Genomic DNA, 25,236 nt, shown 5'->3' on the forward strand with positions numbered 1-25,236 from the left:
CGCAGCGTAGCACATCTCCCTTGCTTTCGTAAAAGGTTGGTCAGGGCTCAGGAGTAACCTATGCTAAAGGTGGGTTAAAAATTGCATCGAGGCACCTGATCTTTTCTAAGCATTTTTAGAATTCAAACAACCTTCCTCCAAGTACTTGCGGTCATCTCACTTAGCTAGGAAAGTTCCTCAACAAAAAAAACACATCCCGAAGAGGCCCTACTTTTCTCAACAGTCTCATCAAGTTAATGTTTATAGTGTGCAGCTGCTGCAACAGAAGGACACGTGCTTGCAAATTGCTATGAAGACAATACCGCTGCAAGTAACCCAGTGTGAGTAACAGAGCCAGGTTCAACATGCTCAGAAACTTGTTTGCAAGTTGACCATTGTGAAATAAACAGCCAGAGAATTTCCAGATCAACCAGTCTGTTTATTACTTGAGCAAACAATTTCTATTGTTGCAAGTCTATCATGGGTGGCTGTTAACCAAAATCATCCTTCTGTACAGTTTATTATAGTGTAACTATAATCAAATAATAAGTAAAATAAATACAAGCATTGCATTGCAAAAAACAAAAAAAACAACCTTTTGCATGGAATACTGTCTCATCTGTGTTTGGACGTAGTGATAGATGATTCCACTTACATGTATACATTCGACAGCAAGCATAGATTTGGCAATTATGTGAAAATGTCCAAAGACGTCAAATTAAAGATGTGTCAGACATAGGCCTGTATGAGGACTACGTGTAGTGACACCTAGTCCTCAGTACCTCGAATCTAATATTATGAAACAAAACGGGTTGAAAGTAAATTATATACATTAATTTACTTTAGTCAAACGAATGGACCTGTTTACGTGGGATTCTCTCAGTGTAATCACCCATCAAGTAGAGAGGCTTTGTACAGCAGCTGAATTTCAAATCTTAAGTCAGTAATACTTTCGTAATAATAATAAAAAGTGGAATGTATTCTATATAATCACATGTAACCTAAGAAAAGTTGTTGACTTTCGAAACATTTAAAGCTTTTTCATACCCATTAACACCTTAAATTTGATGCTAAAATTAAAACAACATTTCTGAACATGTGTCGAGGACATCCACCACTGATAACTCAAAACAGTTGGTGCCCTATACTGAAGTAATGAGTTGAGTAATACAATGTTACAAGTGCACTTGAACAGCCAAAAACCTGGGCCCTTCACACAGCATAAAAGACGACGTGCTGCAGGTTAAATGCAGGCTAACGTGCAAAAGATTGACATAGGCAACTTACATTTTGGAAAAATGCAGCAAAACAGAAGTCTAAAAGTGTATATATACTGTACAACCAAACTTGTGGGTTTTCTGATAATGGTAGAGGCTGGGGTTACATACAGGAGAATACTGTGTATTTGCATTTGCATTACAAGGGTCAGTTTTCCCCCCCAACAGATTCACAGTTTTTGTAGCCGATAGTTTACAGTTTTGTACAGGCCGGTACCTCACTGAAGTCCTGCTTGTCCTGTGTGCATGACATGAACGTAGTTACAGCGTCATATTGTTGCTCTCTCCCAACTTTGAGCTAGAAAAGACGTTTGCAGTATTAACAACTTCAGCCCAACAGGAGCCTCACAAACAATGGCATTTTAATAAAAGAATGTGGAACATAAAACTGCACTTTTTACACAGAGGGGATTCAATTAATTTAAGATACTTTTAATTTAAAATGAGATTTAAATAAAAAAAAACATTAAATGCAGAAGCTTCCCCGATCCCCAATTTACTTAAAATATTACTTGAAATTATAATACAGTACTCATGTTCTTCTCCATTTTGTTTTCACTTTTTACATACACAGTATTTATTAATTTATTTATTTTGTTGCTCCAAAATGTTCATTTGCACATTTTACTAAGTAGTGAATGAACTTTTTATTCAGCCAAATCTGATAGTTTAAGGGAAAAACAGACAAATGTGCACAAAAACAGAAAGGTTGGTGCAACAAGGTGGATAAGTGATCTCTCGTCATCCACACTACATTCCAAAGTTTTCAGAACAAAAGCGTTGGGTGGATCCGCAAAAAGCATAAAGACAGTTAAACGCAAGAAAACAGCAGTAAAAATATGAAGTTCCGAGAAAATGATGCTTAGAGCAGTTTGGGACCCCGAGATGGACAGCAACGTTCATCTGCATGATTTCCAGCTAAACATCCCTCCATTAACTGTGACAGGAGACATCTGAGGAACTGCTGCTATTGCTGTTTGTGGTCTGGGCACGCTTGATGTACAGATTCAGTAATTTCATCTGCAAACAAACAAGGACATAACACATTTATACTTGCAGTGTTCCCTCTGTATTGTAGTTCACCCATTGCATGCGTTTTCTTTCAGATTCATATTGCACATATATCGCAAGATTCTGAGTGAATTCTACTTTTTTTGGGTGGTAAAATAAATGCTTTCTAGACTAAAACAGACCGTAAAAAAATAAGAAAAAAAATCACAATGTCCATAGTGTACAGCACTACTGTGCATTACTGTATGTTTAACAGATTTAAGGTTTTTAAGAGTACAGAAAGTTTTTATGAGTATGGTTGAAGTTAATAGGAGTGTGGGGAAGAGTAATAAGAGTCTTGAGAGGGTCATACAGCTTTAAAATATGTTTAAATAATCAAAACAATACGTGCTCACATACAATACGTGCTCATTTCACCTATTCCGAGGGTGGTCCGGAACCTAAACCCCGCAATAAATGAAGAATTACTGTACTTAAATCAACAGGTTGCACTCATAGAGTGTTCTCATCAGACAGACTGAGTTTTGATGGATGAAAGGATTTGAATCATAATTTGTTATTACGGTGGTGCCTTGAGATAAGTGTTTAATTGCTTGTGACTCAAAACACACATATCTCAAAACATCTTTCCCCATTAAATTGAATGGAAATACCATTAATCTTTGTATGTCTTTTACATAGTGAATGTAAGCTTCTGGTTTCAACTGTACTGTACTGGAGGTTCAGCTCCTCTCTCGGCATCTCAGTTTGGCAGTAATATTAATCATTCATCACAGAGGTAAAATAATATATGCCTGTGGGTATTGATATATGGTCCGTCTACATGTGTTGCAGCACTGTTTGTGCTCAGATACCAGTTCTTTAAAGGGTAAGAACACAGTGACATACATGCTAATTGTTAGCCCCTGTGCCTATGGAGTTTCCCATTGTTTTTTTTGCATTCACGTAGCAGAGGCTACGTGGTTGCTTTAAATAGACAACTTGTAATTCTCATTGTTTTATGTGTAGTTTAACAATAACCTTCAGCTGTAAGTGGCAATAAACAGCTTGAAGCCCCCCTTTTTTTAAAGAATATTTATTAATTATATATGGGTCATTCCACAGATGTGGTGAAATGTTATGAGCACTTATTAACGGCAAAATACATTAAAAGGCATCAAATATTAACACACAACAGTATCGTCAGTAATCAACATCAACATGTAGATATAAAATAATATTGTATCAAGAACGTTCCACCTCCAATTATTTTGCAATAAACCATGTCAAACGCATTTTCGTGGTTTTTGACCAGCGCCAAAGTGTGACATTTTAGCAGTCATCAACGGAAATAGGCACAGTGTGAAAAATATTGGCAAAATCATGCAACCACTTCGCCAATATATGCCAAAAGGGTCCGCTTACCACTCAACAGAAGTTAATGACATTCCACGGGGAGATTTCTTAAGAGGCACTTATTAGAAATAGGCATCATGCTCGTAACTTTGTCGGTCAAAACGCGTTACGAGCAAGCGGCCACTCAATTTCATAACTGTAAACAAACAACGACCATTTTACGACGGCTATTTGGAATTGATGCAATAATCTCCAAAAATAATCACAGAAGGATCAATCAATTGCTTCAGACGGAGTCGGAGACAATATTGACTTACATTTTTAAGTGTCGGTCATATTTTCGTTTGAGCGACTTGGACAAAATAAAAACAGGCGACATATTTTGCGACATCGATCACCCAGAACCATTTTCGGCTTACATACGACCAGCATACGGCAGCATTTGAGCTTGATGGGAACCTGGAGGGGCCGGTAGAACCTGGTAAGTGTTTTCAAGAAAATTATGTCAAAATGTTACAAGCTTCGATCTCAAACGGTCAAGTTACTAGCAATGAGGACAAGCGAGTTTGTATAGAATTAGATGGTTTCTTGTTTGATTCGTTGAAGGAGAAATGATTGGTGAATTTCGACCGTTTTCTATCGCTCGCGCACAGGCTGTTTTCTGTGTCTCCTGTCTGCACTGCTGACTCGCTGGTAATTTTGACGAGTCACAGCAGTGTTGAGGATGTAGATTTTCTCCGGGGTAGTCGTTTCCTCCCACATTCCAAAAATATGCATGGTTAATTGAAGACTCTAGACCCACGACCATAGTGAGGATAAGAAAATGGATGGATCTGCAAGAACATACATCCAGTTTTTTGTGTCTGTACAGGCATTCAATATCGTAGCTTATTGTTAGCCTTGGGCTAGAAGTTAAATTATATATGCAACATTAGCAACTATACAAATTATTAATAACTGAACCATACAGTACTTCTATGCAAAATAGAGAGTTGCACCCCATTTTACCAAGAGGTTTATTGATTAATCATTGGACAGTTTTTACATCCAGTATGACCTTGGGATGGGGTATCAAAAACGGTTGTCTTTGAGAACCAGTTCCGTGTAATTCAATTCCAAGGTGTTTGTTTTCTTGCACGAGCGAAGCAAATGTCTTGGCGACATCTGCCTTACACGTCACAGGTAATGCTAAAAAAATCTTTGGTAGTGGTCAGTACCTTGCTGCCTGTTAGTTGTGCCAGGTGGGGTTTGAGCTCCTCGCCAATTACCGAGTATATTGCCACCAGACAGAACACGCTGGCCTTGCGAACGCTGCTCTCTGTGTTGTCATAGCCCTGCAATGAGACAGGTATCATTCAATGGTGTCATGCAGTGCTTATACATAACAGCAAGGACAGCTAGCAGTGTAGGAGGGGACAGCGTACATAAAAACATTTCTAGGAACTAAGGCACTCTCTCTCTCTCTCTCTCTCTATATATATATATATATATATATATATATATATTAAAGCATATTCCTTTTTTTTAGTTTTTTTTAAAGCATTTTACACTGCATAATCATCATCATTCTAAAATTCCTAAAAAGGTAATATAACAAAATAAACTTCATACTGAATCTTAGCAATTCAAAGTTGTCAAAATTGGACTACATCTGTAGTTATTTGAAAATATCTAACATTTTGCTGGCATCATTTTCAACAACGTTTTGCAAGTTGAGCCTAATCTCAGGGAAAACGTGACAATGTTTTTGTTTGTAACTATTCATACCGCAGGTGTGCGAAGATAAGACTCATTAACATAAATTTGGGGAGGTATGCCAAGTTTTTTATGTGTCGCTGAGCAAATGCCATTTTCAAAATGCATTCATGATAAATCGGCGAATCAAGGTACGACAGTAGAGCCTCAATTTATTCACCTGTGCCTTTCTGAAAGAAGTTGCCATAATCAGATGCAGGGCCTATTAAAGACAATTGTTTTCAACACAAATGGTTGTGGACAGTGAGAAAATTCATACTATGGTCAAGCCCCGTGGCGTTATGTTTACCCCGTAATGTTACTGTTTTGACTTCAACGCCTTATGGTGCATTGTACACAGGACAGCGTGCTGGGAAAAGGCTGACTCAGATGGCCAGTTAGAGGCTGAAAACGGTCTCAAACCTGCAGGAGTCCTGGGATGATGTCCACCAGCAGCTGTATTAGAGAGTCTTTAGCAATGCGTTCAATGACTTTTGTTTCCATCTTGATGGCAGCCAGGTTGATTGGGTAATCAGCAGTCTGTACAATTGGGCATAGCACCTTGACACATTGTTCCGGATGGATGGATCCAGCCAATGTCGAAGCAGCCTCCTCAGCCGCACGCACCACCTAAGAATCATATGGGCAAAAACAGTAAAAGAAGGAAATCATCTTTGTCCTCGTGTACAGCACAATTCTCTTCGTGGCATTTTTGAAGGGGACCAGATGAGACATGGGCTCCTTTCCCACTGCCAGTGTTGGGACAGTGGTTTTTCTACGCAAACTAGCTCAAAGTTCAGTTCACCGTTCCAAAAATGAACAGGTCAGTTCACAATTCAACATTTTGAACTAAATTCACCATTGATAGTTCTTTTTCCCTCAATATGTTATTGACAGGCTATTACCCTCAAAATACTGGCATTTCAATGCTCCATTGTTGGCCACCCATTCAGTCCACACTAGTAGCCACCAGAATCTTCCCGGTGAGGTGTTCCGGGCACGTCCCACCGGGAGGAGACCCCGGGGACGACTCAGGACACACTGGAGAAACTACGTCTCTCGGCTGGCCTGGGAACGCCTCGGGATCCCCCCGGAAGAGCTGGATGGAGTGGCTGGGGAAAGGGAAGTCTGGGCGTCCCTGCTAAAGCTACTGCTCCCGCGACCTGACCTCGGATAAGCGGTAGAAGATGGATGGATGGATGGATGGATGATTTGTTATTACGTAGACTTGTAACAAGTGTATAATAATAGCCTACCATCATTATACAGCGAGATGCTGACATTTTCAGAGCCTTCTAACAACAACAGAGAGGATGGTTTTCAAGTTAATAGCCATGATGAAGAACATATGTCTTCTTGTATAAAATCAAACAGGATTAAAAAGAAAAGTAGCCAAAATAGTGAGTACAAAAGCAATAAAGGATGGTGTTTATTTACTGTGTGGAGGGAGGGTGGAGGTCACAGAACAACTAAATAAAGAGTATTTGGTTTGGCTAAACATTAAATTTGTTGTTTGTTTCAAAGAAAAAAGGCTTTAAAAAAAAAAAAAAAAAGAGTGAATCCATACAGTATTTATACATTCGGTGTGGAGCAATGTACCTCTTTGTGAGAATCTTTGTGGGCCTCCAGGGTCTTCATGATGGTTAGCTCCGCATAGTTCTTGAACCGGGCTGGCTGATTCTTTAATATTTCTTTCAAGACACGCAATGCCAAGGCTCGGATCGTATGCTAGCAGAAACAGGAGATAGTAGAAAGATTAACCTACTATAAAAAGTCTACAATCCCGTGTATTTATGAGTTAAAGTATCTTAAAGTATCTTAAAAAACTAGTGAGTATTATAGTATAGGAGTGACTATGAGTCTTCGGCTACATACTTTATTCATCCCAAAGGAAATTATGTAGTCTTGGTTGAAGACTAGTGTTTCAAAACCTCTCTCAAAGCAACTCTGATTAAGGATGAGACAGTTCACGCTAAATTGGATAAATACTTGAAAATAGATGTACTGTATATACTACCTGTATTTCTTACTCCCATTTACATGCAGTTTCAGAGAAGTAATCACATCTCTAACTATTAACATGGAATATTTCTATTGTGTTTTTACAATATTTTTTACATTAAAATTAAAACATGTATTAAGGAAAAGCCCGTTGTCCGGAGCATATACTGTCTGGAGAACATACATTATCTTCTCCTTTTCCCTTGTCCTGTGCTTCAGAAAAGTTCTCCTCTCCACACCAAACAATTTATAAAGCTTAGTAGAACTGGGATAAAGATGCTGTATAAGTACCTTTTATCTTTACTAGGATCAATTGTTGCTTTAGAATTGTTTGTTGGGCTTTTCAGAAATGGGTCACAAGGAGTTACACTTTTCACTCGGATTCTATTTAAATACAAACCCAGGGTTCAAAGGAGGATAATTGCTGAAATCTGCTAGTTGTCCTCAACATTGTATCATACGAATAAGGCATTAGAGGTTACTTACATCTTTATCGCCAAGTGTCTCCAGCAGGAGGAGGAGAATAGTTTTAAAATGTTCATCCCACACAGCCAGGCTGTCTTCTCGTGTGATCTTCAGAAGCTCCACCAGGGCTCCTTTACGTTCCTCAGAGCGCTCATTGTGATTGGACAACTCCTTAAGCAGATCGGCAACCAAGTCAGAGTTGTCCTGACCAACTGTTCACCAAGACAACAACAACAACAAAACAATATTTTATCTTATGACTTGTACCTTAAAATATAACAATAGATTTTCAAATGGATTTAAAGTTTTTCATCTTGCAAAACCAAACTTGCTAATAAGTACTATTACCAGTATACTCTGAAGCTCTGTAATGTTACCTTTTAATGAGCAACATAACGTTATAGATTAAATAAACAGACTGAATTGCAAAATACTTGCATATCAGTCATCAACTGTAGTAGTTGTAATAATAATAATAATAAACAGTGTGACAAGCTTACATTGTGCATTTTGAATTATTTGGAATAAGGATGTACACACACACACACACACACACACACACACACACACACACACACAGACAGACTGAGAGTAAGTGTACAAATACACACAGCCATACACAACTGTTTGTATTGGCAATGAAGAATTTTTAAAAATGTTTTATTTTATTTATTTATTTATTTATTTTTAAGAGGCCCTGCAATAATTCCACAAATATGATATCAACATACTTTTGTGTATGTACCTTGAATAGTTGACTAGTTCTGTTTAGTTAAGAGAAATTACAAATCAATCAAGCATAACTCCAAGCATTAAGTGTAAAGGACAGCAACACACAATCATCAGTACCATCAGCAGAGCCAGCCCAGCCCTACCCAATGTGGCAGCCGAGGCATGATTTTATATGGTGGCCCCCTCCATTCTTTTAACCATGGTCTGTAATTCATAAAATATGTAACCCAGTTTGAAATATACAACCCCAAATCCAATGAAGTTGGGACGTTGTGTTAAACATAAATAAAAACAGAATACAATGATTTGCAAATCATGTTCAAACTATATTTAATTGAATACACCACAAAGACAAGATATTTAATGTTCAAACAGATAAACTTGATTGTTTTTAGCAAATAATCATTAACTTAGAATTTTATGACTGCAACACGTTCCAAAAAAGATGGGACAGGGTCATGTTTACCACCACTGTGTTACATCACCTTTTCTTTTAACAACATTCAATAAACGTTTGGGAACTGAGGACACTAATTGTTGAAGCTTTGTAGGTGCAATTTTTTCCCATTCTTGCTTGATGTACAGCTTCAGCTGTTCAACAGTCCAGGGTTTCGGTTGTCGTATTTTTCACTTCGTAATGCGCCACACATTTTCAATGGGAGACAGGTCTGGACTGCAGGCAGGTCAGTCTAGTACCCGAACTCTTTTACTACGAAGCCACGGTGTTGTAAAACGTGCAAAATGTGGTTTGGCGTTGTCTTGCTGAACTAAGCAAGGGCGTGCATGAAAAAGACGTTGCTTGGATGGCAGCATATGTTTCTCCAAAACCTCTATGTACCACTCAGCATTAATGGTGCCTTCACAGATGTATAAGTTACCCATGCCATTGGCACTAACACAGCCCTATACCATCACAGATGCTGGCTTTTGAACTTTGTGTCCATAAAAGTCCGGATGGTTCTTTTCCTCTTGGGCCCGGAGGACAAAATGTCCACAATTTCCAAAACCAATTTGAAATGTGGACTTGTCGGACCACAGTACACTTTTCCACATTGCATTAATCCATCTTAGATGAGCTCGGGCCCAGAGAAGCTGGCGGCGTTTCTGGGTGTTGTTGATAAATGGCTTTTGCTTTGCATAGTAGAGTTTCAAGTTGCACTTACGGATGTTGCGCCGAACTGTATTTACTGACACTGGTTTTCTGAAGTGTTCCTGAGCTCATGTGGTGATATCCTTTACACATTGATGTTGGTTTTTGATGCAGTGCCCCCTGAGGGATTGAAGGCCACGGGCAGTCAATGTTGGTTTTCGGCCTTGCCGCTTACATGCAGGGATTTCTTCAGATTCTCTGAACCTTTTGATGATATAATGGACCGCAGATGATGAAATACCTAAATTCCTTGCAATTGTATGTTGAGGAACATTGTCCTTAAACTGTTCGACTACTTTCTCACGCACTTGTTCACAAAGAGGTGAACCTCGCCCCATCTTTGCTTGTGAATGACTGAGCAATTCAGGGAAGCTCCTTTTATACCAAATCATGGCACCCACCTGTTCTCAATTAGCCTGTTCACCTGTAGGATGTTCCAAACAGGTGTTTAATGAGCATCCTCAACTTTCTCAGTCTTTTTTGCCAGTGTCCCAGCTTTTTTGGAACGTGTTGCAGCCATAAAATTTTAAGTTAATGGTTATTTGCTAAAAACAATAAAGTTTATTAGTTTGAACATTAAATATCTGGTCTTTGTTGTGTATTCAATTAAATATAGGCTGAACATGCTTTGCAAATCATTATATTCTGTTTTTATTTATGTTTAACACAAAGTCCCAACTTCATTGGATTTGGGGTTGTAAAATAAATTTTATAATTTATAAATTATAATTTGCCTATATAGCCTCATCGGCTATGACCATCAGTAAAAGGAGGACAGGGCCATAGCGTCCCAGGTAGAGATAAAGGAAGGGATGGCAGTTAAGGAAGCTGAGCAAGAGCAAACACAGACAAAAAGTGAAAGGAATGAGGATAGTTGTCTTGTCATCTAGTCTTTGAATTTTTCCAAACTCTCAGCAAATAGTCAAGACAGCGACGGAATCATTACCAGAGAGCATCATCGTGTTTTCACCACTTTCCTTACGTTGGCCTAAAGGGGAGAGGGGGTGGAGGAGACATGATGATGGAGGATGGGAAACAGATTCTGACAACAACAACAAATGCAAAGGTTTGCTTGTGTGTGACAACAAAGGAGCAGTAGTAATAAATACTATTCCATATCAGTGGTTTTCCTGGTTCAAATTGAGGCAGCCGTGGTACCATTCTTACCGCTGCGCCCCCCAACCCATTGGCTCAAAAAAATACTTTGAATTGTTTTGATGTAAGTATCAACATGTATTTTATTGTTTCTTTCTTTTACTTTTTAAATCAGTGATAATAATAATAAACAGCTTGTAAAATTATGATCTTATTAGTTTTGTTATCGTACACTTTCAATGACCATAACCAGAGTGTCACTCAACGGAAAGCAGATCTCCAATGAGGCTGAACTGTTTGCAAAAGTGGGAGAAAAATGTGGAGTGTTTGTTTGTTTATCTGTTTCTTAATTAGCAGGCTACTTTATGGTTTACAGAGGACGACTAACAGAGAGGAGGTTCCATTAGTATTCTGGACTGTGCAATGTTCTTTTACCCGGATTGTCACAAACATTTTATGACTTCTTCTTTAGCACATACACCATCCCCCTATAAAGTTTAATGGAAATCTGTACTTTTTTTGCACAATACGGCCAGCACTATATGACTACTGTGAAAAACGAGTAAAACTATGAAGCTTGAGGTGCCCTAAGACCTTTCATATACAGTACTATTACTGTATATAATACAAAAAAAAATGTATGAACTCACAGTCACGAAACTGCTCCACGTCATCATCAAAAACAGCCTCCTTAAGGGCACTCTTGTCGTAGGTACAGATGGTTTCTCCGTGGCCGTAAGGAGCGAACTCCCGACTTCGTGGCCCAGAGAAGGAGCGCGGTGATGGTGTATTTAGAAGTGAAGTCTTGTTGTCCAAAGCAGTTCGACCCCCTTCCGGTACGTCCAAGCCCAGGCGACCATCAGAACCAGGGGTTGACGCAATTCCTTCTCTCCCAGCCTATAAAAGCGCCACACAGGGTGTGAATACAGGAGCATGTTAAAATTGTATATAGCGTTCAGCTTTTGATAGAAATCAATTTCTTCATCTTTAATGATGCCAGGTAACCCAACTTGCATATATTATTCATAGGATTTACACAAAAAGGTGGAGAAAAAAAAATGTAATCTGAATGTGTACCTCAATTGGTAGAGCTCAGTGTGATATAATGTGCAGTTTACTGTATATAACAAGGGATATACAGGGTGGTTTACATAATTCCCTCTTTTAAAATGCTTGTAAATTATTCATTGATCTTTTTCCCCCTCGATTGTGTGTTCGTTCTTTAATGCATGAATTGTTACAAGCAATGGATATGAGAGAAAGTTAGTTAGCGTTAAGCAGGAGGTTGTATTTAAAATTTGATAGAGGAGTCTGGATCTACTACCAGCTTCTTGAGTCGCCAAGAAATCGCATGAACTGATTTTACTAGGAACCCTTGTGGGATGGAACACATAACTTCTCGTATTCACCCTTCTTCCAAAGTCTTTTGTTTGGTCCAGTAGACCTGCTCCTTTTACCAAATCCAAAGTCACAGGGTGTTAAGTCGGGACTCTTAGCTGGTCACTCATACAAACCACGACGACCCATCCATCTTCCGGGAAGTGGGCATTCAGCCACTGAAGAACAACCAAAGCAAAATGTCTAAGGGCCCCCATCTTGCATGAAACTCAAACCTTCAACATTCTCCAAAGCACTGGTCACTGGCCGGATTTCATTTTGCATCATGATAAGGTACTTTCTGGCATGACATGGTATCGCAAAAAATTAAAGGACCCACAATCCTGTCTGAGATCATTCCAGTGTTACTTAAATGCTCATGGATTAAAGAAAAAACATTGATGGTTCACAATTTATGTGACTAAAGCAGTATGAGAGGACATCTTTAATGACTTACATCACAGTACCGAAATTTCTCATATATAATACGCACCCACAAAGTTCACCTCAAAATTATGGAAACTATGTATCGTGCATTTATACAATGCATGATTTTGCTTCTACTCATATGATTAAATCATGTAGTATTATCTGTATTTTTTTCCCCAAAGAATTATTCTGAATTTAAGCACTTTATTTGACCACATAATTCTTTTTTTTAATTTACTTGCTCTCATTTTGAAATTCACATCCCTACTTTTATTTAGTAAATGAGAAAACACAGTTGTGCTCATATGTTTGATTACCCAGGCAGAATTTGTAAGATTGGTACAATTCTTTACAGAAAACATGAAGGATCAGGCAAAACATTGAATTTTATTTTAATGGGATTCAAATTAAACAGTGAAGAATTTCAGAAAAGCAGTATTATTAAACAAAGCATAACCATAAAGAAATTAATGATGGTTGTTGTTCAGTCATCAGTCATATTTAAAAACAACTATTTCACATATTCTGCCAGGGTATGTAACCTTATGAGCACAACTGTACATATATGCTCATATTGGAATGAAAGTGTAGGCTACACCTTTTTAATAACCACTAGGTGGCGATGGCATATTAGAATGAAAGTGTACACCTTTCTTATAACCTCTCGGTGGCGGTGGCATTTTGGAATGAAAGTGTACAGCTTTTTCATAACCACTAGATGGCAGCATACATTTATAAAATGTGAAAGTTTTTCCCATTTGGCCCTATAACCTATCTATTATGCGCACTGTTGACTTTTGACAATTTTTTTGGGGAATTTTTTTTTGCATTATACACAAGAAATTATGGTAATAAGAAATAAACGCAGTGCATAAAAATACAGCAGATAAGTAACAGAGCAATGCTATGCTGCTGTTGTGCTATATTTGCTTACACTTCAAAATGAATGAAAAATCATTTTCCTATCCAAAATATTATGACTCACTGCATCATCTCGCTTGCCCTCCCGTCTGATTGACTCATTCAGGTCCTCCTGGCTGCGGTAGCTAAAGCTCTGGATGGCTTCAGTGACACCACGGAGTGAGCTGTAAATGTCGTCCGCATTCATGTTCTCAGTGTCATACTCCATCACGCTATCATAAAATCAGAAAGAAATATATTAAAAGGACATGTAATTTGTTGATATCAGTTACGTTTGTTTTGTCACCATTCAAATATTTTTTGCAGGGATTGAAAATTTTTTATTTTGCAAAAGTGTGGTGGGTTAGTACTAATTTATAGAGGGCCTGATTTACTAAAAGGTTTGCGCATAAAAAAAAAACGGCGTAAACTTGATTCCACACGCAAACAGATGTGGAAGTTGATGTAATAACCGGGCGCAACCTGAATTGCTGCGCAGTTCATTTTGCGTGTTGTGGGCAGAGTATGCAGTACAAAAACAGTTGAATTTAGCACACGCAATGTGATTTTGAAAACCGAAGACGAATTGTACTAGCTGATTTTGCCTCTTTATATAGTGTGCGACTCTTTTCTGCTCATCTAAAAAAAAAAATTAAATGCCCCCCCCCCCCCCAACTTACTGCGACTTATTGTCTATTGTCTATTTAGCAATGCAGTTTGGGAGCGAGTGAAGAGCTTAGGCACAGGTGTCAAACGCATGGCCCGGGGGCCAGATCCAGGCCACCACATATTTTAAAGTGGCCCGCAAAAGCAAATTATGTATGGTTTGATGCAGTTTTTGCAAGTAAGGGTTATGTCATAAAATATATAAAATATTAAATGTTATTCGCTTTAAGTTAATTTAATCATGTCTGTTCCAATACTTTTCCTCACTTGAAAAGTGGGTGGGTTCAAACAGAAGGTTCTCTGTCCTGAGTTGTTTAACACATCTAGATGTAAACACCATGAAATAAAAGCTGGGATTCTGAACTTTTGTCTCATATTCATCTTTTGATCTGAAACCCAAATGTCTTTAGTATACAACAAAAACAAAGGAATTGACCTTGCCGTTCCAATACTTTTGGAGGGGACTGGAGGTGGACCCAGTGAGGTCTGTCGAGATTTGGACTCCGAGGAAGCATTCCACCACCAGCTGTATTCAGGTCCAAGTTTTATTATTAATTTAACACTATTGCCTAAGATGATGCACCTCCTTCTTGTCGGCTGACTCTTTGCTGTCCCTGATCAGTCCTACAAGGGTGGTGTCGTCAGCAAATTTAAAGATGGTGTTGATGGGGTAAATGGGAGAGGAGTTGTGTAAAGAGGGAGTAGAGGAGGGGATTGAGGACACATCTCTGAGGTTTCCCCCCCCTTAAGGATCAGCGCGGAGGAGGTGTTCTTTCCAATCCTAACATTCTGGGGTCTGTTGCTGATGAAGTCTATGATGTAGATCCATAGTGAACTGCTGATGTCCATGCTGCTCAGCTCAGTTGTAACCAGTTTATGGTGTACAACTGTGTTGAATGCAGGCAGAGCAGAAATCCTCAAAAGCAACCTCACATAGGTGTTATTATTAACCAGGTGTGTGAGGGCTGTGTGGAGTGCTGTGTTAATTATGTTTCCTGTTGACCTCTATGTCCTATACGCACACTGTTGGGGCTCGAGATCATCGGGAAGAAATTCCTTGAAATGAGACAGGATGAGTCTCTCCAGACATTTAGTGATTATGGGTGTTCGAACTACTATGCTATAGTCGTTCAGGTAGCTCACTGTGTTGTTCTTGGATATAGGGTCAACGGTGGCTACAAAAGCAGAGCAGGTTCTGCATCTCGCTGTTGAGCCATGGTTTCTGGTTTGGGAACACTTAGATGCTCTTTGTTGTGGTCACGCGCTCGGAGCAGAAGTCGATGTAAGAAAGCATGGCGGATATGTGGCTTTCCAGGTCTGTCTCCTTTGCAAATACAGCCCAGTCTGTAGTTTCAAAGCAGTCCTGCAGGGCTGCTGTTGCTTCCTCGGTCCGCACTTGAACTGTTTTTACAGACTGTGTCTACAGATTCTAGGTTTATAAACACAGATCAATGACCAAGAGATGTGATCTGATCGACCAAGATGTGGCAGGGGGGTGACTTTGTAGGCATCTGGTAAGTTTGTGTAGACCTGGTCCAAAGTGTTGTTTTATCCAATTGCAAAATGTGCATTCTTAAAAAAGTCTAGGCAGGACAAACTTCCAAGTTTGTATGGTCAAAGTCTCCTGCCGCTATTAAAAAATATGACAATGTTGTGCGTTAGTTTTCCAGGAAGATTTTTATTAATTCTTGTCACATACCCACTGTTTAGTTTTGCGGCCCTTTTTACGCCTTTTGGCAACAACGCGTGCAATCTGTTTGAGTTAACATGCAATTCTGCACCTGCTATTTGAGATCTTGGTAAAATCACGCGCAACACGACCACCAATAGCGCGTGCAATCTGTGAGAGCGAACACGCAATTTAGCACCTGTGAGAGCGAACACGCAATTTAGCACCTGCTATTTGGGATCTTAGTAAATCAGGCTCTTAGTACATTATGTGCTATTCACAGAGACAAATTATCCACATACAGTCAATCAAGTAATGCATTTGTTTCTCAGTCAGCGATGATATGTAATATACAATCAGCTAGAAACTGAGATGCTAGATAACATTGGATCTGGGAGCTTCATCTCTTTTCTTACTCATCCCACCTAATTACCTGGGTGAGTGTGCTCTGCGCAGGACCCCGAAAGAAGGGGCAGCAGGGGTGGAGTTAGGTGGAGGAAGAGGAGTAGGGGCAGGGGGTTGCTTTAACAGTCCGTCGACACCCCAACCCCATAACCGACTGTTGCCACAGCGCGGTTGGGAGGGAAGGACGGACAGACAGCGGTGAGAGAATGAAAGATGGAATTAAACAACAGGAGGAGACCACAAGACAAGGTGGGAGGGTGGTGGTGTTCATAGGAGAAAAAGAACAAATAAATGTGCAGAAATAGAAAAGTCAAAAATGAACCAGTCTTGAGTAGTAAGACCGAAGCTATACTTTAGATGAAAATATTACACAAAGACAATATTCCGCCTGCAAAAAAAAAATCTATTTTATTACTTTACAGTTCAACTACAATAATCAAAGCCAGATGAAACATTATCTTTATTGGCTACTTAGCATTTAAAAATGTTTTAGTTTTTCCAGTTTAATGAGCTGCTAATTCCAAGATCGAGAAGTGAATTGTATGAAACACAAAGCTGCTTCACTGCACTGGCAAAATGTTTTATGCTGTACAGGCAAAATCACCGTACTGCATTTTCTTGAATGGACATATAATAATAAATCAATGTAATGATTTCTGTGTAGTTGTTAAGATTTTTAAGATATCAAAGCATGATAAATTTTGTTACTTAACATCAACCATCAGAGCGCAACAAGTAATTTAGGGCCAACTGGTTTGCTCATAAAAGGGCTGAACTGAAATCTAAACTGGTATGTGTTGTAGCAATTTCTACAACATGCATTGGCAATGTTGGGTTGGCAGATAAATGGCAGTGACAGATTTAAAGCGCTTTAAGTACCTTGAAAATAGAAAACTGCTATTCAATCGAAAGCCAATAACATTTAGCATTACCATTTGAATAAATACAGACAGACGTATCTTGTTCTGACATTTTCCTCTTTTGTTTAAACAATGTATGTAATGTTTAATTCTCAAGCGTATTATCACAATAGAATGCCAGTGTAACTATTTTTAACATAATTTTAATATCTATCAATGAAGGATATTTTCTCAATTCCCAACCTGATTGTTCAACATGAAATATGTTGATTTATTTATCTATTTTGGCTCTGGCACCCCAATTGATGAATACATAAACTCTGATTATATCATCCAACCCCCTTCTCTTCCAAGGTCTAAGAAAAATGCCTTTTTGTCCTGGCTGGAGGGCCAGAGTTTTGCTCTGGATTGTTCCACATCACTGAAAGCAGGAATTCACATCATGCTATCAGTTGTCAGTAACTGAACTAGTTTAGATTATTTGCTAAAATCAATAAATTTGATCAGTTTGAACATTAAATATCTTGCCTTTGTAGTGTATTCAATTAAATATAGGTTGAACATAATTTGCAAATAATTGTATTTTGTTTTTATTTATGTTTAACACAACGTCCCAACTTCATTGGAATTGGGTTGTAATTTAGTTATTCTGATTTAAGCTAATAAAGGCACAGCTACGAAATGACTATTACACATCCTAAAATTCCTTATGCCTTTTTAAATTCATGCCTTATGTTTTTTATACATACAAGAAATGCTAAGAAAAAAACATTTTTAAAAAAGTTTAAACTGAAATTTATGTTTTCTTGCCTCACTGAAAATATTTCTAGACAAGAAAACAGTTTCCTGCTAAATGTGAATTCAAGAAATAACATGGTTTATTATTTAAAAAAGAAAGAAAATTTCATTTGTTTTTTAAATGGCTTATTTTTTCTTGTGTATTCGTAACCAAGCAAAAATCTAATTTATCCAAATACTCGATTATTCAATAAAATTTTTAGTAGGACACTCTAATACTAAAATATTCGATAGCTGCAGCCCTACATGGAACCATAAACATTCCCTAATGTCCACAACAGTACATACACTATTCGTCACTCAGTAGTTAAAAACAGGCTTTCCCGTGTTGGACGAAACACAGGTGAAAAGGGATGTGCTCAAACAAATTTCAACAACTCACTCAGTAACATATTCGTACTTCTGTGGTGAGACATAGAACACTGTGAAGCTGCATTTACATTGCCAATTCCAGGGCATGCACTAGAAAATGGTGGTGTGTTACAAGCAGATGGCTCGTGACTGTACCTTGGAGACATTCCTCCGTGTGAGCAGTTGGTTGGAGAGGTGAGTGGGCTGGTTCGATTGGGTGTGTGGCGAGGTGGCATGCGCCCAATGGAGTTGCTTGGAGACCCCTAAAAGGCCATAACAAATAAAGCATTAAGTTACAAAAAAATATATATATTTTTTTTTAACTGAAAAAAAAAAAAAAAAAAAAAAAAACGTAATTTTGCCTTTTGTGAGTGAGTGTGAGTGTGTGTGTGTGTGTGTGTGTGTGTGTATGACCTGGTTATGTGTGGTGTGCAACACAAAAAATATATCGAGCAGTTGAAATTGAGTTTTCGCTTGAGGGATTACCGTAATTTCTCGTGTATAATGTGCACCCCCCCAAAAAAAAATTGTCAATAGTGCGCATTACACAGGTATAGGGAAGAATGTGAAAAAAAACATATTTTATAAATGTATGCTGCCATCTTGAAGTTACGAAATAGCTGTACACTTTCATTCCAAAATGCCACCATCATCTAAAGGCTATGAGAGAGGTGTACACTTTCACTCTAATATGCCACCGCCACCTAGTGGTTATGAAAAAGGTGTGGCCTACACTTTCATTCCAATATGACGGGTACGTATGTATGACTGCATATATGTACAGTTGTGGTCATAAGTTTACATACCCTGGCAGAATTTGTGAAATATTTTTTGGGTTTTTTTGTTTTAAATATGACTAATGACTCAACAACAACCATCATTAATTTATTTATGGTTATGTTTTGTGTAATGATAATGCTTTTCTGAAATACTTGACCGTTTAATTTGAATCCCATTAAAATAAAAAATTAAATGTGTTTCGCCTGGCCCTTCATGTTTTCTTTAAATAATTGTACCCATCCATCCATTTTCTGAGCCGCTTCTCCTCACTAGGCTCCCAGCTGTCATCAGGCAGGAGGCGGGGTACACCCTGAACTGGTTGCCAGCCAATCGCAGGGCACATAGAAACAAACAACCATTCACACTCACAGTCATGCCTACGGGCAATTTAGAGTCTCCAATTAATGCATGTTTTTGGGATGTGGGAGGAAACCGGAGTGCCCGGAGAAAACCCACACAGGCACAGGGAGAACATGCAAACTCCACACAGGCGGGGCCGGAACCCGGGTCCTCAGAACTGTGTGGCTGACGCTCTAACCAGTCGGCCACCGTGCCGCCAGAATTGTACCCATTTGACAAATTATGCCTGGCTAATCAAACATGTGAGCACAACTGTGTGTTTTCTAATTTACTAAATAAAAGTAGGGCTGTGAATTTCAAAACAAGAGCAACTAAATAAAAAAGAAAGTATTTCGTGTTCAAATAAAGTGCTTAACTTAAGAATAAGTCTTTGAAAAAAAAAATACAGATAATACTTAATGTTTTAATCATATGGGTAGAAGCAAAATCATACACTGTGAAAATGCATTATAAATAGGTAGAAGGGTTTTCCAGAATTTTGAGGTCACTTTTTGGGTGCGTATTATTCACAAGAAATTACGGTATATATAATAAATATTGCCAAATCTTGGCTCACGAAGGATATTAGAGCACTCGTGGTCGTTCAAATGTGCCCTAAATTTAATAAATTACAGCTCAGTTTAATGTTATGAATAACCACAATGTGAGTTCATTTTTTTTTTTTTTTTCATGGAAGAATGCCATATTTTATTGTCTGTATTCACTCAACTTACCACACTGCTACTGGCATTACTAGAGTTCTTCAGGTGGTTGTGCAATAATTTGGTGGCACCATCCTGGAACGTCTTAGGCAGAGCTCCCAGCAGCATAGTAAACTCGGGTGTGTTGAGCTCAAACAATGATATCAGCACCACCTGGGCTGCCTAAGGGCAGTGAGACACATGGAGAAGCACATGCGTTTCATGATCTAGAAGTACATTGTTCACTCAAAAAAAAGCACCAAAACTATGAATTGCTTATGGGACAGAAGACAAAGTATTTACAAAACTGATATACAATGCACATGTCACAGTCAAAGGTCAAAGCTAATTTGAAAGCAAGGCAGCCAAGACAGTCAACATCTTCATTAACTATTATGGCTTTGTCTGTAAAGAAAAGCTGTTAAAACTATAAAAGTGAATGTTTAAATCAGAGAGGAAAAAAAACATCTCATTACTAATAATGTTTTATTGTTTAAATGTGCGTGATATGTGCTCAATTTCCAAAGGAATACTTTTGGTTAAGTAGAGCAGCAGAACGCGTTTATGTTTATTTTGTCAAGCTGGTAGAAGAACCGCTGAGGTATATGTACACTGGGGTAGTGGGTATTGTTTAATTTGACACATTTCACAGTTGCTTGTTCAGCAATATTGTTAATATTTTGTGCTTGTTCTTTGACATTAGTACTCTTCTGGCCAGTATAAAACAAACTTTACCACTGCAACAATTTGTGTGCACTGGGATGAATAGTTATGTTCATTAATGTTCTGAAGAACGGAGTATCTTCAACCCACTGCACATTTTGATGTCTAAAGGGGAAAACATCCCCACAATATAATCGATATACAAACCATGCTTAACTTGACTTCATTCCGTTGCTACAAACACATCGTACATTTTAAAATGTAATCATAATAACAACAACAACAATAATAATATAAACAAACAAATAATATTTAGTTTTCATCTCTTCATTGTCCAGGTTTTCACCTAAGTGACAATAATGTTGGCCAGGACTGTTTGGTACAGTATGGCTAAGTCAATAAGTGCACAATGATAAAATAATTACTTTATCTGTGGCTGTCTCATCTCCCCACAATTAAAGAACCCAAACAGTATTGGTGCGGTTTCTTAGGCAAATTGGCCTCTCGGTCAGTCATTTGGTACATGCATTTCAACACAATGTTGTTCCATACAGTATGTAAGACGAATAGAGTTGTTAGAATTGAAGACAGGCAAAAAGGTGCAAGGTTAGTGAGTTCTAACACTGGCATTCCCAAGCATATTTGTATAGTATATCTGACCTGTAGGTCAATTAATGAAAAGTGAAGCGTTTCTTGCATTATTAATTTTCTGGTTGCATCAAAAAAATGTTTGGTGAGTGAACAATTCACAAAGCACGGACTCAAATTCTCAGTACAGCATATCAGCTAGATCGTAAATGGCAGAGGTAAATTAGAGATGCCACACGCAGTTTCACGTAGTCTTTAAAATGTTGGTTAGGCACAGGGCAGGCAAGAAATTGGATACTTGTCATGTGTTGGAGCTGGTTCTACCTGCTTACACCTCTCTCCCAGGTTGCCCTCAATGGACAGTAAGGCTGTAGCACTGACTCCGCCAGCTAGTTCCTCACTCACCCAGTTATGTAGGGTCTGGGGCACAGTGGCAAGGCAGAATTGGCATTACAAAAAGACACCAGTCTTCCACCATGATACTTGGATGCAATATTGTACCGTTTTTTTTTTTCCATAAAGACATGGGATAGTACAATACAAGTTGAATCAGCGCTCCCTAAAAAAATTAAGAAACAGTTGGCAGACATTTTAAGAGGAACACAATTCTACATCAAATTTCTTGGTGAATATGGCAACCTGAATGTTTCGGAGAAAAATACGATTTCACAGTTTGACAATTTTTATTTTATTCGTTCATGCCTACTTGTTAATTAATTTGCAGTATAGCTGAAAGCACAATAGTTGTTGATGTAGCTCATCACAGTGCTTTGTGTTATACATTTTACTTCCTGCCTTAATACATTTTTTTATATATCTGTGCCTTGTTTTAATGTAGATCACAGGTGTCAAACTGGTGGCCCGGGGGCCAGATCCGGCCCACCATGTCATTTTATGTGGCCCACGAGTGTGCATCGACTGTCTTTCTTGCTAAAATATCAACATTGCAAATCGGCTTCACTTTTAAAAATGTTGAGATACTGAAAGCATTTCTTTGTTACCAACCGCCCTTTTAAAATAAAATGGATTCATACTGTAGTTGAACCAACAGTTTTTACTGGCTTCTGATTTCAAAAGTAATTATCCATTAATTTGTGTATATGTAACAATATGAGGCAATCATATGGGTTTACACCCAGAAAGGCCCTCCGAGTGGAACCATAACTGCGATGCGGCCCGCGACAAAAATGAGTTTGACACCCCTGATGTAGATGGATAACCTCTATTAACCTGGAGTCATTTTTACATAACTTAAAATTATAACCTACTGAGGATGAAGGATAATTTCCCACAAAACACAAAATGAAGACATGTCATAACAGGTGCCACAATGTCTCATCCAAGCCTTGCAAGGGCTGTGACTGAGGTGACAATTAGTCCTGAAAGACTTGCCTGCCTACCCAAAGCTTGCTTCTTGCTCTATTGTAAAGGATTTTGCTTTGGGCTGTCACGATGACAATTTTTTTTAAGACGATATTTTTTCCTCAAAACTATCCTGATAAACGATAGTAATATAATTATAGCTTTTTATGCTTCTGAAATCATGAAAAATAACACCTGCCCTCGAGCTGCAAGATTGTGGTTGGTCCGCTGAAGACGAGTCCTTCACCTGTCAATAAAATATATGTTTACATTCACTGAAGTCAGCGGGGGTTATGCCACGCACTTCCGGTTTTAAGGACTGATCCGCCCGCCTCTTCCAGTCCTTTGCTCTCTATGCCAAATGACTGTAATATTTACAATTAACTCAAGGTACACCAAAAATGTTGCCAAATGAGTTGAGTCATATCATTAAAGCATATTCATCCACATCAATACCTGAGGTCAATATGTACCAATTGTCTAAAGCGTAGCTAGCATATTAATGTTAGCTCACGCATTCTTTGGTCAAAACTAAAAGAAATCACAATCAGTGACATTTTATTAACGTCTTTAAACAAAGCAAACTACATCGACACAACATAATCTTGTTTAATTCTTCATTTCGTGGTGATTTCAAGAAGCAACCCGTTTTTTTTTTCTTTTCTTTGGAACCACTTGGTTAGGGACAACGAGCAAGACAGCAGCCGGCCGGGCTTTTCGTCGCCGTGCTTTTGCACACTAACCATTCTAAACTTGTATCCTGAGTCATTGTTCTATTTAAAGGTCCCATATTTTGACTATTTATAAACCCCATATAGTGACACTATAACATAGACTTAGTATAAAAGTGTCAATTTCATTTTAAAAAACACCTTGGTTTTGTCATACGAGTGTCCAGAAAAGCTCCCTCAGCTACATCTGTTTGACCCAGTTTTATATCCGCTTTGTCCATATTTGGCTAAGACCGCCCCCATTCTTCTGATTGGTTGCCTCTGCATAGAAGACCCACTTGTTAGAGCACGCTGGCTCGGGTGCGGAAAGGGAAGGCGGAGATTTTCCTTAGTGACGTAGAGATGGTCGACAAATTCGAATGACCTGACTTCAGTCCTCTCGGCAGAAAAACATCTGAAACTTAGGAATGCGTGGACGACTAATTCGTATTTAACATGTTTACTGAGGCACCATAGAGAATATTATAAAATATTAGAATAATATAGAATATTACATCCCAAATACTAGAAAAAATTGGTTTAACAAAATGTGTCCACTTAAACTCACCCTGAGAGCGTACTAATCGTATGCGCCCATCCTGTGTAACTTGGCTTTACTGGGACAGTACGTACGCCCGGAAAAGCACGGAGATGCAGAGTTGAAAGGAGTTATGTCATACTTAACGTGACTTCATAGCTTTATAGCGTGGCACGACTCTTTGTGACTTAATGGCTCCCAGTCAGCCTTTGAACTAAAATAGAATCGGCAATGTGTTGCAATACTTTTTGCTGGAAGAACGTGTAGACGATTGGAAAAGTTCTCCTCGTTCCTCTTGATTTTGCCCGGCCTATGCTTTGCTCAGCGGTGACGTGTGCTGTGTGGCTGCTGTTCACACAGGCTAATATTATAGAAGCCTCACACAAAGGCACATAAAATAATAATAATAATAATGGTTGCCAGTCGGGGAACTGGTAACCATAGTAATGGGGTTGGTGGTGGGTTTTCACTTTTCTCTTGGTTGGACTCCTGGGGCCTGTACCCCCCCCCCCCCCCCCCTACGGATGTCGGGCCCCGGAGTGGTGGGGGTCCGCCCCCCCCTCACTTTTGGCCCCGCATTCCTCTCCCCTCTCTTGGCACCCTCACCCGTCCTTGCTCACGACGAGGGTTGGGGGTCATTTGGGTTTGGGTTCCTTGTTTCGGTTCCGTGCGGTTCTCGGTTCGTGTTATTTTCGGGGGCTGGGTCGGGGACGTTTGCGTGGTTTGGATGGGGGGTGTCCGGGTTTTCACTTTTCTCTTGGTTGGACTGCATATCGTGGGGCCTCCTTTGCGCGGTATGGTGTTGCGCTGGGGTGACTGGTCATTGAGTTTGGCGGGGTCGCGCCGCAATTTTGTTCGCAGCCGCTAACGTTGGGGGCGGGCGCGTTCTTCTTTGTTGGTTTTCGCAGCTTCTTCTTTGGTTTTCGCCTCATCTTCTTCGGCGTGGGCGGACAGTGGGTGTTGGGGCTGGGGGCCGAGGTTTTTGGGTTTCTGAAGCCACTACTTCGTTATTTTAGCTGTGTGCTTAGGTTCATTGTCTTTTCTTCGGCCCAGTCACTGTTGGGACTGTATTGGACAGGGGATGAGCAGTACCTGGTTTTCTCCACACATGCCACTTAGAATTAAGGCCAACAATTTCTATCTTGGGCTCATCAGACCAGAGAATCTTATTTCTCACCATCTTGGAGTCCTTCAGGTGTTTTTTGGCAAACTCAATGCTGGCTTTCATGTGTCTTGCACTGAGGAGAGGCTTCCGTTGCGCCACTCTGCCATAAAGCCTCGACTGGTAGAGGGCTGCAGTGATGGTTGACTTTCTAGAAGT

General features: G+C 39.2%; 1 protein-coding gene across 1 annotated transcript in view; it reads right to left on the reverse strand.

Annotated features, from left to right (window-relative positions):
- Window positions 1–397: 397 nt before the first annotated feature.
- clasp1a (cytoplasmic linker associated protein 1a) overlaps window positions 398–25,236 on the reverse strand; it is a 134,856-nt gene continuing 110,017 nt past the window's right edge. Inside the window, exons 32-41 of the mRNA XM_061692103.1 lie at window positions 20,088–20,237; window positions 18,391–18,497; window positions 16,254–16,379; window positions 13,571–13,718; window positions 11,430–11,676; window positions 7,824–8,014; window positions 6,936–7,064; window positions 5,760–5,966; window positions 4,820–4,936; window positions 398–2,276 (exon numbers count right to left, since the gene is read on the reverse strand). Of these exons, the coding sequence (XP_061548087.1) occupies window positions 2,190–2,276; window positions 4,820–4,936; window positions 5,760–5,966; window positions 6,936–7,064; window positions 7,824–8,014; window positions 11,430–11,676; window positions 13,571–13,718; window positions 16,254–16,379; window positions 18,391–18,497; window positions 20,088–20,237 (1,509 nt within the window). The 3' untranslated portion in view covers window positions 398–2,189. The remainder of the gene's footprint in view (window positions 2,277–4,819; window positions 4,937–5,759; window positions 5,967–6,935; window positions 7,065–7,823; window positions 8,015–11,429; window positions 11,677–13,570; window positions 13,719–16,253; window positions 16,380–18,390; window positions 18,498–20,087; window positions 20,238–25,236) is intronic.

Source organism: Phycodurus eques, chromosome 12 (assembly GCF_024500275.1).
Source record: "Phycodurus eques isolate BA_2022a chromosome 12, UOR_Pequ_1.1, whole genome shotgun sequence".
Classification (NCBI taxonomy): domain Eukaryota; kingdom Metazoa; phylum Chordata; class Actinopteri; order Syngnathiformes; family Syngnathidae; genus Phycodurus; species Phycodurus eques.